Source organism: Poecilia latipinna, unplaced genomic scaffold, assembly GCF_001443285.1.
Source record: "Poecilia latipinna isolate Pla-1442-1.1 unplaced genomic scaffold, P_latipinna-1.0 Scaffold5102, whole genome shotgun sequence".
NCBI classification, from domain to species: Eukaryota; Metazoa; Chordata; class Actinopteri; order Cyprinodontiformes; family Poeciliidae; genus Poecilia; species Poecilia latipinna.
The window spans coordinates 952-14,758 of NW_015117718.1; the positions used below are offsets into that span (position 1 = coordinate 952).

The 13,807-nt window shown below is 37.5% G+C and overlaps 1 protein-coding gene across 1 annotated transcript; it reads left to right on the top strand.

Moving 5' to 3' along the window:
- Positions 1–513: 513 nt before the first annotated feature.
- On the top strand, positions 514–13,419 carry LOC106943294 (M-protein, striated muscle-like). The gene is made up of 8 exons (XM_015026608.1): positions 514–588; positions 2,621–2,761; positions 2,849–3,010; positions 4,408–4,549; positions 7,690–7,889; positions 9,564–9,617; positions 10,951–11,078; positions 13,222–13,419. Exons 1-8 carry the CDS (start codon positions 558–560, stop codon positions 13,417–13,419), a joined length of 1,056 nt encoding a protein of 351 aa, XP_014882094.1. The 5' UTR covers positions 514–557.
- The last annotated feature ends 388 nt before the right edge of the window (positions 13,420–13,807 follow it).

The window sequence follows — 13,807 nt, forward strand, 5'->3', positions numbered from 1 at the left end:
TTCCAGACTGATATATAATAATGCAGTGCAATTTAACACTTTCTCCCAAAACAACAAGGAGGGCAATTATATTTTAAGCAAATGACCAGGGTAGTTTGGCTGGTGTTTTTCTTTAAAGGGATGAAATCTTCATTTGAAAAAAATATTTTTGTATTTACTTATTTTATTTTTGTCTGATTTATGAACATTGATATCATTTTATGCAGAATCCGAAATATTTAGGTTCAACAAAAAGGCTAAAATAGAAATCATCTGTAATAGGGAACTACTTTTTTACAGCATTGTGAAAATCTTATTCAACTACTCAAGGTGTGTATTCTTTGGGTATATTTTAAATATCTGTTTTATTTATTTACTTTTTTAAATCCTCAGTTCCAGAGAATATTCTGTGTTTTCTGTAAATGTGGCACTGCCCAGTTTGATTTGCCTCCCTATTTTGCTACCTTCTCCTTCATTTTTACAATGTTCTTCCTGATGTCTCTCTCTATTTTTTAACTCCCCTCCTTTCTTTAATCTGTCCTGCTCTGCTACTTCGTGATTCAGCATATCATGGAGCCATGGCTGGTTCAGAGTGCTCGCAGACCACCGGTAAGTTTCAAACCAGGGCCTAATAAAAAGTGTCCCCTTTCATTTTCTCTGCCACACTTTGAAGCTCCCTTTTTTTCTCCTGCGAAGGAGGGAGGTCTGAGTGGCTTTGAAAACTCTGGCATGACACTCAGCAGTGCTGTGTGCCGTGCTTCCTCAAGAAAGATATGGCTGGACTGAAAGGGTGCACTGCATCGCTGGTGTTTGTTTATCGTTGGATTTATGTTTCTCCGTGGGTGTTTGTGGATGTAAGGGTGTTAATTAGATATGAGTCGCTTGCTGCAGGGATAAAATGACTTGCTCATATCTAAGCAGAAATGACAGTCATGTATATTTCATCTCGGCAGTAGCAGGAGATTTATCCCATTTTGCTCCCAGCTCTGGTAGTCTTTGACCTATATAGCCTCAACCATGTGTGAGGATCAGCAGTTTTTTTAGCCAAAATGTACAGTTCATTGATTTATATTGCTGTTTCTACAATAATAACAAGGCTGCCCACTCATTAGAATTGATCGATTGTTCATAATGTTTGACAAGGATGTCCTGTGAATGTATGTAGAAAAAAGGCAGAAATATATCAGGAACAAAACTTTGAGGAATCAGGTCATACATAATTGGCACTTTAGAGTTTGGCTTTAATGTGGAAGTCGGATATTTTCATCAACTCAATTTTTATTCCATAATATAGTATCCAAGTCCTTCAAAAACAAGAGTAATCTGTGCAGGTCTCGACTTATTAGAAACAAATAGAATATGTATTCCAGTCGTATTATGTCTCTTCAGTTTATTCAGAGAAAACCTAAATTGCAAATCTGGGATGTGCTTGATTTGCAACTTTGAATGTGCTGAAATGTCAATCTGTATAATAAGGAGACCCTGCATTTCATTTAGCAAGCAATTCCCCCTAATCTTATGGTGTACATCTAAAATAGTTTAATTAGGCCATTATTTGTTTGTAGAATTAGATTTTAAATGCATATTTATAAAGTTTTTGTCACTTTAAATGATTTTAAATTGGATACATCCCTGAAAATACATACAAATGCATATCAAGATTATGCGATTTAATCTAGTTTACAATAGTATGTTCCCAGAAGCTCTCTCTCTACAATCAATACAGTACATTCCCCAAAGTAAGAAATCAGATGGTAATCATTTTGAATGAAGTTTTATCAGCATCCTAGGAGAAGTTCATCTTAGAAAATGTCCTGTAAAGTTGTATGCCCTCTTTTTTTATCTAAATGATACTTGATTATCTCATGAGAATGTTTTTTTTCTTCTGCACAAATCAGCCAATAAATAAAAGAGGAACTGTGGCAAATTTATCTTTGTCATCCTGTCTTCAAGGGTTTGAATGTTGACAAGTGGATATGTGTATTAACGGTGATTTAGCTTAGCAGAATGTAATTATCATAGAAAACATTTTGCTGTCTGTTGGTGACAGATTCACTTCAGACAACCAGGTTTGACAAGCTGCTTGAAACACATGTTGGTCATGCCCAGATTTTATGGATTGATGCCTTGGTAAGCCAGGAAATGACTGATGGCAGAAGGGAGCTGCTCACTTTCAAAATGTGCCACATTTTCAGCTTTACTGTTGTTTTATGTAGTGTTCCCACAGGCTGCTTCATGTGGAGGTCTTTTGTGTTTGTGGTCTTTTGTATGAAGGGTTTATTTTTTTTCTTATGGTTATACCACGCAGCATAAAAATATATTTTTTAATTAGCTAAAACCCCTCTGGTGTTCTTTCATACCCTTCCATTTCTGGTGTTGAAGAAGCTGGGTGTGTTCCCTCCAGATACTAACAAGTTGATATCTTTGCACACATCAGTTTTGACGGCACAATGACAGAATGTACCTACATTTCCCATCATGAGGATCCATTCCTGTAGTTCGATCAGTTCAGAACAAGTTCAAAAGAGCATTCACTCAAAAGATTATCCTTTTGTTTTCCTTCCCATCTCTCTCTTTCTTTTTTATTAAATTTTTTTTGACATCACACTCCTTGACATTCTTTTTCTTCTGCCTCTGCTAGGCTTGCAGCAACAAAAAGAAGCCTGGTTTGACATTTCCTTTCCACCTACCTGGGTAAAGGAGGGGAGTGGCCTCTCCCTGCAGTGTACCTTCACATCAGACCTGCTTCCTTTCCAGCAGGACGTCCTCTGGTTCAGAGATGGTTGTGCAACTGGAGTCGCTTGTGGCACATTTTTGGCAGTTTAAATATGGTACACTTCTGACACTCAACCATGCTGTCATCCTCCAGGCATACAGCTGCAGCAGTCCAGCAATGTGGACATTAAGACGTTTGACAATAAATCCATCATCACTATGATGGCTGTGTACAAGGAGCATGAAGGTGTTTATAGTGCCAGACTGAGGACCAGGGATGGAACTGAGGAACACTTGGCTTTTGTCTACCTTAAAGGTGAGAAATAAGATGAAGGCATTGATTAAAAAAAGTGAGTTGCAAGAGGAATCATACCACCTTGGATCTTTTTGATCTTTTTGCATTTTGTCACATAACCACAAAAAAAAAAAAAACACAAAACAAACATTTTATTGGAATACACTTTTTTTCAGTTTTACTTACATGAATCAGAAATGTGACATGCATTTTAAACATGTTAAACAATGTTTTCTACACAGCAGAGACCAAAATTATAAAACAAACAACATTCTGGTTTGTGATTTTTCTACCCAGTTTTACTTTCAAGGTCTTCTAAGTCTCTCCGACAATGCCAGGGGAACTACCTCAGGCCTCTCAAAAAACTTGGAGCCCAGATTTCTTTTACAGAGTCAAACTCGATGTTTTTCAAACTGACGGGTACTTTGGAGTCACCTTTAGAGCTTGGAGTGTGGAATCATCATTTGCTGTCCCATCCGAGATAAATAGTGTTTGAGCAACCTCGCCTCCTCCAAACACCGGTTGTCGTCACCAAATTCTGGTTTTGCTTTCATTTCCTGTCAGCAAACAGCAGTGATTCATACACTGAAATTGCACCATCAATCAAACTGTTCTGCAGCGGAGAGCTTGTTAACTTCATTCTGTGGAACTATATGGTCTTCATGGACTGCAGTTTTACCTCTGACACGGCATCTGCAGAATGTATATAAACCACTTGGAAAAACGCTCAGCTTTGTGAGGATGCTTGGCTCGTGTTTGTTTTTCATTGTGATGCAAGTGTGTGTCCCTCAGAAGGAGTTTGATATGCTTTGCATCATTCATAAACTTTGTGTGCACAACATATGACTCCAAATACAGATATAACTTTCTGCAAAGCTTCTGTTTTCATCTTGTCTCAGGCCTCGGTTGCAAACATTAAAGAGCAGAGCCTTTATAACAGTTGGAGTAACTAATTAGTAAGTCTTCTAACTACTCTGCAAGTAAACTTCCTGATTAATTCAGTTGTCATATTTGCATTCCAAGCGTGTATAGCATTGCACAAAAAACAAATAATTGGAGGTCTAAGGGATAAAAACAGATGCACGTGATGGCGACTTCTTTTTGTTGTTTGAAAATATATTTCTAGCATGAGAAAGCGGTTTGGAAACGTCAATGTATTTCTTTAATCCCTTCAAAAAAAGGCAGATTTTCTATGTGTTTTTGTAGCTTCTCTCTGTCGTTGTTTAAGTTACATTGTGCATGTTTGATCTAGATTCTTTGGTTATTTTTACAGCTTATGTAAGAGCAAATGCTAACCCCCCAAAAAGTTTAGATTAAGTCTTTTTCTGATAAGCAAACGATCCATAATAATTAAGTGTTGGATTTTTTTTCCCTAACTTTCAGCATTCTTTTTCTGACTCATTACTGTTCTCACTTAGATGGGTCGGCTGCAGTACCAGGAGGTCCTGCATCTCCTTTGGCAGTGGAGGTGTCCGATGTCAACAAGGACTACGTCTTTCTGACCTGGCAGCCGCCCAGTGCTGATGGAGGATCACCTGTGGAGGGCTATTATGTGGAGAGGTGAGAATCAGTCTGACCTAACCTGTACGTCAGATTTGTTCTGCACTTACAATATTTATAAATCGCAGATTAAAATTCAAGTTAAGTCTTGGCAAAAGAGACCCACTTAAAAGTTCAATGCTTCACTCATTTTTTTTGCTGCCCAGTAAGTTCAGACATTTGACTCAGTACTACTTAATTTTATCCCTGCTGGCAGTAATAGTAGTCAAATGTGAGACTAATTATACTGTGTGTCTTTTTTTTATTATCTTCTGAAGTTTCTTCTATTTGCCAAATGTTCCTGATCATTTTTCATTTACAGACTTTTTACAGACTTTTTCAGTGATGCTTGACTCTGATTTCGAATCAGGTAGTAATGAAACGTTTGTCTCTTTTTAGAGAGCCGGCTCTTTTAGCACAACTCTCAAAGTAGAAGTAGCTCTTTTGGCTCCGAAATGACTAAATTTATTATCATCTGTAACCTTATATTTTAACTTAACTTTGGAAATAAGAATGTCGTCTATGTTGATAAATCACTTTACATTTAATGTTTTTATGAGAAGCCCTTTACTTGCCTAATTGCCTGATTTGTGTTATGTTGCAAAAGCAGATATTTTTTTCCTTTTGTGTAATATTTTGACCAAACTTTTAGTTTTTTTAACACAATGTTTTTAACATAACTCTGCAAACAAATAACTGTTGCATTTTTTTATGTAACTATTCACTAACTAAAAATGTAACATTTTGCCTTTGCATTTTTATTTATTACATATATATATTTTACCTGTGATTGTTTCATTATTTTCTGCATCTGTTTTACTTTCCATTCCAACTTGTCTCAGAACTGCTGTCAGAGAAAAACATCTCCACAGGGGTTGTCATATGCACTGGCAAATTCACAGCAGGCTGCTGTCTGTGTGTTTCAGGCAGGAATGACTTTTGTGTGACCAACATAAAAGCCTACTGGTTAGAGAAATGCACTGATAGTTGTCCTCGGAGGTTCAGTATGCAGAAAATAAATTATTCCTTTCTGCTTTACTCCAAGACTGTTTGTACCATTTTTGTCTGGCTTAATAGCTGCATTCAATCATTCAGTACAATTTATATTCATGAAATAAAATCCAGGGTTTAATGTAGTAATAAAGACTGCAGAACACAAGTTGAGCAGATGAACAAGTTAAAAACAGATGAGAGTTGTCTTGAATGATTCAGCTTTAGAATGAAAGAGGCTTGTTGCTCTCCCAAAAATGCTCCTGAAAATATTTTTTTCTCCAAAGCTGCACTGTCCTGCTGGTTCAAAGGACAATTCTGTGCAGTTTTGTCTTCATTTTCACTCTGACATACACCACCATCTTCGGGACCTCATATAAAGAAGTGTGTGCTCTCCTTATTAAGTCTTTAATAATTCACTAAGCACATGTGGACTTTCATTAAGCTGTGTAATCACCTCAAGAACCTCTGAAAGAATTGAAATCCACCAGCATCCTGCAATGAGTCTCTCTAAGAATGATCAGACACTTCTGTTTTGGGAATAAAACCAACCAAACAACATAAAACTAAAAATTAATATCTTTTCTTCTACTTAGAATTGATTTGTTCTCCATTCGGAGTTAAATTTGTATTTAAAACATTAAACCTTTATAGTTGCTATGAAGATTACAGTTATCATGAAGATAGAGAAACAATTTCGATTCCATTGTATGTCTTGCATATGATTCAAATTGACAATAAAGTATACAAAATTGTCTTATTAAATTATTTGTAAAATGAAAAGTGAAAAGACAGCAAATTGAAGACATTCATCCATGTCTAAATCTGCCAGAAAATGTGTTAAGGATGATCAGTTAGGGGTAACTAAAACTGAACTTCACTGTGTTAGCAAAGGATACATGTAGGCAAAACATACTGGCTAAAAGCAAATGGCTTTCAATGTATTTTTCTAGTACCTAAATAACATTTGTGAACAAAGCATGACAAAGACAAACGAATACAGCAGACAGGTAAGAGAGAAGGAGTTCTTAAGAAAAATCCACCATCTCAAAACGAATGGAGGATAATAATAAAACTGCAAACCTACCAAGGCACGGCCATCCTTTTAAACTGACTTTACTGCTGCAGCTTCTCTTATAGATTCGGGCAACTTTGGCTCATTATGTTGTCTTCTTTCAATCTGAAGGTTCTGGTTCAATTTCAAGTGTAAAGTACTTTGAATAGTCAGTATGAAAAATTATATAAAAGTCCAGTCATTTTACAAATGGTTAACATTTGATTTCATTTGTTAATTAGGTAATCAACAACAGTCTGAGTGATCCTTTCACACTTACATTAACATTTTACTGCAGAGGTCCTAAAGGAATTGTCTTCTCAGCTGATTGAAGCAATAGAAATGACAGATTGGATGTGTTTCGTTAGCATTACCAAGTAAGCTATGTCTGTTGAACTAGAAGGTAATTGATTTTATAAAATAGGGACTTCTAGTGGCTGCAGTGCAGAGCCAACTTTTATTGCTTTTCTATCTGAGGCAGCAACATGCAGGTGTTTTGCTGCATGCATTTCTTGGCACAGTGTTGCCTATAGTAGAAGTGACACGCTCAGCATAATCTTTTCTCTAAACAGCACCACATTGGAAAAGCACGCACATAAAATCCAGGAAAGATTAGGGGTTCAGAGTAAATTCATTTTCAGGTGATAAATGTTTTAAGTATCTGGAAAATGTGTCTTTTCAGATTGGTGTGTGCATCATTTCCGTGTTTACTCTTGATTATGATCTCCCATCATTGTAGAAGAGAAAAATCCTCAATGTTTTCGAGTTTCAATATAAGGAGAGGAAAGATGTATTCCAGTTCCTAAGCAACCTCCTTCTTACTCTTTTCTGAATTTGTTTTGTGAAAGTCCTCTGAATTTTTATGAAGTATTTTTTCTTTTTTTACATGACCATGACATATAATCTCAGGTTGATTTCTCCCAATTATAGAGCATGGAGGGTTTACTGATTTGCTTTGTTGTTGTAGGGGTTGGATTATTTTATAGTTTGTTTCTCTATAAATTGTTCACATCTTTTGTTGTGTAAATATATTATTTATTTTTTCTGTACTTGCCTAAATTTCCCTGTGACTGTGATTAATCTCTTCCTCTCTTATTATTATTTTTTTTTTTTTTAGGTGTGACCTCAGTCAGGGAGAGTGGGTGCGCTGCAATGTGGACATTCAGAAAATATGCCACTTTCCCGTGTTTGGCCTGAAGGAGGGGGCTCTATACCAGTTCAGAGTTTGTGCTGTGAACAAAGCCGGGGTGGGACGTCCCTCCAAAGCCACAGAGCCTGTCCTCACTGCAGACCCTCTTGAACACACCAGGACAATGGGTATTACTTATGGGCTGCATGGCATTAGGAAGACATGACGATGCAACATTATATCTGGGTATTGGATTGTCAAATTCAGATTAACCCATATTTTCTTCACAAACCTCTTTGCCAAATTTTATACATGACTCAAGGTAGTCATGATTCAAGTGCCATTCTCCTGGCAGCTCCCAATGCAAGACATTTTCATTGGATTGCTCAACAGCATGTTTTGTCACTCCAGAGAACATGCCTCCAATGGTAGCATCCTTTAAGGCATTGCTCCCCATTGCACTTGATCTGAAGGTGCAATGTAGCTGCTTGGCCAAGAAAACCCATTCCATTAAGCTTTCAGTTAGCTGAAATTGAGCTATTCTGCAACATTTTATCATTTTGCACATCAGGTCTTCCACTTTGTGGCCAACTTGTTGTTGTTTCCATGTTCTAACATTTGGTTATAATACCACTAACAATTGACAATGGGATATCTAATAATGAGAAAATTTAACAAACTGACAAATGGCAAAAAAAAAAAAAACAACTAATATGGCTAGAAATAAGCAAATTTCAGGAAGATTTTTGCTCCAACAGATTTATCTCTGGTTATTTAGATTCAGCATATCTGAATTTAGGTGTTTATCCAACACGAATGAATGGTGGAATTATAATAAAATTATCTTCAACACAGTTTTAGTTCAAGGGTCTGCACACATTTGTTAAGTTAATGTGTATGAAATGGTTTGATTATGGTTATGAAAGGGAAATACGAACTGATTAGTACTTGTGAGGGGCAAGTTGAACCCTAACTTAAGTTCTCTGTTACATTTGTGTTTACATTTCTTGTTAATATTACAATAACCAAGTAAAAAACAAAGAAATGAGAATTTCAAACACAAAGTCTGGTATTTAGGTTTGTGCTTCACATATCCAAATAAAAAGTTTAAAGCCTTTTGTGCCTCTACTATTAAGTCATTCTAATTGCTGGAAAACCACTATACGCTTAGAGTTGAAAGGGATTCTCCCTGAGGCTCCAATTAACCATAAAATGTCCCACAATATGGTCCTTTTGCTTTTGTGTGGAAGCTTCTGTGTGTCTTATCTTTCCCCGCCTATTTATTCAGGCTTTTGCTTTGTGTCTCATCGACATCTGCAGTGTGCTGCAAAGATCATCAGCAAAGCATTCACGACTCTCTCCTGGTGTTTATTCACCTCATTTGCCTCAGTTGCCCTGTTATACCTGCAAAGAAATGATCAGTGCCAGAAAAAACAGATGTAGGTGTGCAGATTTAGATCTCATCCGCAGCCGCCGGGTTATTTCTGTGACAGCATCTTAATGACATCGTTGAGAAAAATGTTTTGTTTCCAAAAAGATGACTTAAAAAGCATTTCTTGGTCTTGCTAAATATTGGATTCAAAGGGGGGGTATTTGAGGGAGAATGAGATGTGTGTGTGTGTGTGTAACGATGAGGACAGATGGGCTGTGGTCAGATGCCGTGGATCATTAAACACGGATGAAGGACAGACAGAAGGTTCACTCGCCTCTGGTCTTCTTTCCATCTTCCCGTCAAGCTGTTGTTCATCTTTTTTGTCTGCACCTCTAACATTTGCAAGAAAATGGTGTCATCATTACCTCTGCGTAACTCCATCGCCCCCCTATGTCTTCTCTCATGTCTTCTCCATCTTCTCTTATCTCAGTGGTCCAAGTGGACAGAGGAAGGACCATTACCATTACAAAAGACGAACTGGAAGGTGAGGATGTCGTGTTTTTACTTTAGTTCTGATTCTGTCTCAAAAGGAGCGTATCTAACACATGATTTACTTTTCACCGGAACACACACCGCCACCCCCACATCTGTAGGTTGCCGCAGGCTCATGGCTTTAATGCATCTCCATATTATGTTTAACAATGAGCTGCAGTAATTGTGCAGCCGCAGCAATGAGCATTTTCTCCATTTGCAGCTGTGAAAGGAGCAAAAAGTCCCCAGTGGTCTTCCAATAAATGCACATAATGGCTCGAGGTAGAGCGAATGTCTATGAAAGGGGGCCCGATAACCTTGACTGTGTACCACACATAGAGAGAATGGTGAAAGGATGGAAGAAGATGAAGCCACCAGAAAATAACTGCAGCCTGGAGGATACAATCATACTTTTGGATTCTGCTCTATGATGGAGGCTTACAGTGGAATGCATTTACCCAGGTGGTGAGGCTTTTAATGTAATGACTAGAACATAATTGGGAGATTAAGCTTCGTCGAGATCAGCTTAAAGAGCTCAAATTTTCCTTTTGGTTGTGTTTATTTGTCTATTTTGGGGCATATTTTGCTGACTGGTTTGTTATTTTTCTATTATTTTCGCTAAATAGTAGAAATGCAGCACTTGCTATAACGATTGCCATGGCTGATTTTTAACATCTTATTTTTGCAAGGTTTGACTGCTTGTTCTGATTTCTTTTCAAAATATAAGAAGATATAAGAATGGTATGTGAGATGCTCTTTCAAATTGGAATGCATCACACTGTCTAGTAGACAATCTTATTTCTTTTTTATTGTACGTTTTGTGTCAGAAAAACCTCTTGCATCTCTACAGTAATTGTATGTATGAAACAAAACGTCCTGAGTCATTCTCATTACACACTGTACTCAGAAGAAGTTGCTTTCCTTTTTACCTGATCAGCTTTCTTCAAATCTTTGCTCTCCTTGTGCAGAGGAGAGCTTTCTCTGTACTTTCTCCAGCTCTGCAAACTCTTCAGGGAAAACAAACATGGAAACTTGCATAGTTTCAGATGGAACAACATCATTGCCCAGACTTTCACGGTCCTTCACCGCCTTGTAGAGTCCTTGAGCATTTGCTGACTCAACCTATCCAATGCTATTTGGTACACTTGACATATAAGGAATAGAGGTTAAACTGAAGCAGAGAAGGTTTGAGTGTCTCTCCCATTGTGAGGCCGTATCAGCTCCAGCAGACGCAACTTGAAGAGTTTTACAATGAGAGGAGAAAAGCTGTAACTCAGCCAACTCTTTTCATACTGACCTTGTTTTTCTCTTGTTTTCATCCTCCTCCTCCTCACTTTGCTCCGCAGGTCAGGTCAAAGCTCCTTTTCCTCCCACAGACGTCCGCGCCTGCGAGCTGAGCGACACCTACGTGGTGCTGAGCTGGACCGAGCCTGAACCCCGAGGCAGGGAGCCGCTGACCTTCTACGTGGAGCGGGTCGGTCCTTACGCCAACGCACACCTCCCCAGACACACACTTACGCACACAAAAAAAAAAACAAAAAAAAAACAGGGATTCATATTTTATCAGCTCTGAAAGCAGATTAGCTGCAGAGTAATTTCATTTCATATTGTAATCATTAGCTCCAGGTCATATGAATGTTTCCCAGTTTTTAAGCAATCAGGAGTTAGACTTTTAAAAGTCTTCTGCACAACACGTTTGTTCACCCTGTTTATTTTTTCCGAGTGTAAAGCTTTTGGTCGACAACGAAAGTTTCAAGAAGAAAAGGGTCTCAAGAGTTGAACATTTAAATTTCTTCCGTTTTGGATTGTTATGCATTTCAAAGCAGAGGTGCTTTCAAAGTTTTCTCTTGTAATGTGTTTGAATGACACAGCAGGGAGATAGAAAGATGATGTTTTGCTGTTTCCACAATTTACAGAGCTTGTATGAGCCACGTCAGGAGCCGTTTTCTCTGTGTTTCTCCCCAGTAGCTGAGGTATTTAATGCAGGGTTCACACCGGATGCATCATCAGTCCTTCATTTTTTCATCATCGAAAGACACAGACACTTCCTGTGACTTTATAGCAAATTAGAGCAACCAAATACCTTAACATCCATACTTTTAGACTACGTTTATATGGGGAGAACATGCCAACTCAAAGACTCCTGGGTCAGAATTTGAACCCAGAACCTAATTGCCGCAGGGCCACATATTTTTGTGGTTGTTAAGAATTTGTGAATTCCAGTACCATTGAACGTCAGGGTCAAACACTACATCAACTGGAAAACATCAAGCAGGGTTTGATTTCTGTCACGCGAACATAAGATTTTTCCACTGATTTTAGAGAAGGGTATGAATAATTTTTGATATTCCTTTTTTTTAAATGAAAATACATATAAAACAGCAAAGTTACATTGTTCAAAACAGATACTCCCATCGTTGGACAGATGGCTGTATCACTTCCTGTCAGAAACAAATTTCTTGGTTGAACAACAATTTAAATCTAAACCTTTCAGCTATAGAAATATTTTCAGACATATCTCTCATAAATTGTATGTAAAAAGATGTTTCATATTCATCAACAGGTCCACTTTCCAGATTAATTTAAAGTGTATCTTTCTTTATGAACGCTGTCATTGGACATTCTGCTCAACATGGTATTTGTTGCAGATATTTTATTGTAGAGTGTGAGAACATCGGAGATGCCCTGTATGCAATTTGCACAAACATTTAGTTTAGTAAAATTTATGTGGGATATTTAAATTCATACAACTAAGGATAGAGCACCAAAAAATAATTTAAAGCTCTACAGAAGAGGCACAAAAAGCCACAGAGGACATCAGGAAATGTATGTTAGGTTTGCCTCAGATGGGTGCGTAATTGTGTTTCTCCCAGAGAAAAGAATAAGACCCGGAAAAGAATAAGCAGAATAAGCAAGAATAAGCAGGTATGAAAAATCAATGGATGGAGCCAGCTCCCTCTTTTTACAATATTTTCTCAACTATAAATTTAAGGTTCAAAGTGATGACAGAAGCAGATCAAAAATGTGAGGCTGACCTGCTCTTTGCAACAATAGAGAGCCTTGGCTCCTCGATATCAACTCCGGGACTGAACAGCTCCTGACTTCAATAATCAGAAAACTGCCACAGGAAATAGATTTTTATTGAGGCTTTATAAGTTACTGAGGTAATAAAACTGTCAAATCTCTCAAAGGCACCTGAAATTACTAAAGTCTGCAGCCTCACTTCTGCTTATATAATGAAGTGAACATTCAAATATCCTTTTTGCCCTCAAGCAAGCACTTTATAATCACTCTTCTCTTTTACCATACCTGCTCTTTTGTTGGGATTTCTACCGACAAAACAATGACTTAGGAGAGGAAATGTGAAACCCACAGAGTAGGAACATAGAAATGCAAATAAGGAATATAAAAAGGGACCTGTTTGGTATAGTTTTAGTTTCTTGAGAGACTCTTTCAGTGACGGGTAAATAGAACTAGACACACAAAGACATACGTCTTCATTTCCATGTGTTTTCATTTAAGGGTCTGATTGGCTGAAATACCTAAGCTATTTTTTTTTAATTTACACTTTTCCTTTTTTTATATATATTTACATTAAATTTATTTGCTTGAATCAGTCCTTGGCAGGGAAAAACAGCTGGGAACTGGCCAGTCTGGACACGGTGGTGAACTCTCCCAGGTACCCAGTGTTTGATCTGGTCAAAGACAAACAGTATTGCTTCAGAGTTCGCTCCATCAACAAGTATGGTGTTAGCGACCCCTCCGACCCGAGCCCACCAATTTCCCTTGGAAAGCCACAAGGTAGGAGAAGATGAGTACTGGTGCCCATTTATTACTTTGTCTGCTCAAAGGTCAGTTACATAATTAAGACTAAATTCCTGAGTCAGCATTTACCTCCTATACAATGCTGCACCTGCAATAATTGTGCCAAGACACCACTGGCTTTATTCTGGAATCACAATACATGTGTAAAAAAGACAAAACAGGTAGTATCTTATTAAAAAACAAAATGAGAAGATGTGGGAAAATATTTTTTATTAACTCATTCCACAATGAGTTTATCCATGTCAAATCCCTGTTACGTCAATTATCAAGTTGTCTATAATATTGGAAGATTTTACATCCTTAAAGATGAAGCTTCTGGATGATTTAATTTCTAGGAAAGATTAGATAAAAATGCATCAGAGAAAACAAAAAAAAAAA

What these genes read in the sequence shown, in the direction of transcription:
- LOC106943294 (XM_015026608.1), top strand. Translation starts at nt 558, where the DNA reads ATGGCTGGTTCAGAGTGCTCGCAGACCACCG. An exon ending in AGAGTGCTCGCAGACCACCG is followed by an intron (nt 589 to 2,620) that starts GTAAGTTTCAAA and finishes TGCCTCTGCTAG; the next exon opens with GCTTGCAGCAACAAAAAGAA. An exon ending in GAGGGCTATTATGTGGAGAG is followed by an intron (nt 4,550 to 7,689) that starts GTGAGAATCAGT and finishes TTTTTTTTTTAG; the next exon opens with GTGTGACCTCAGTCAGGGAG.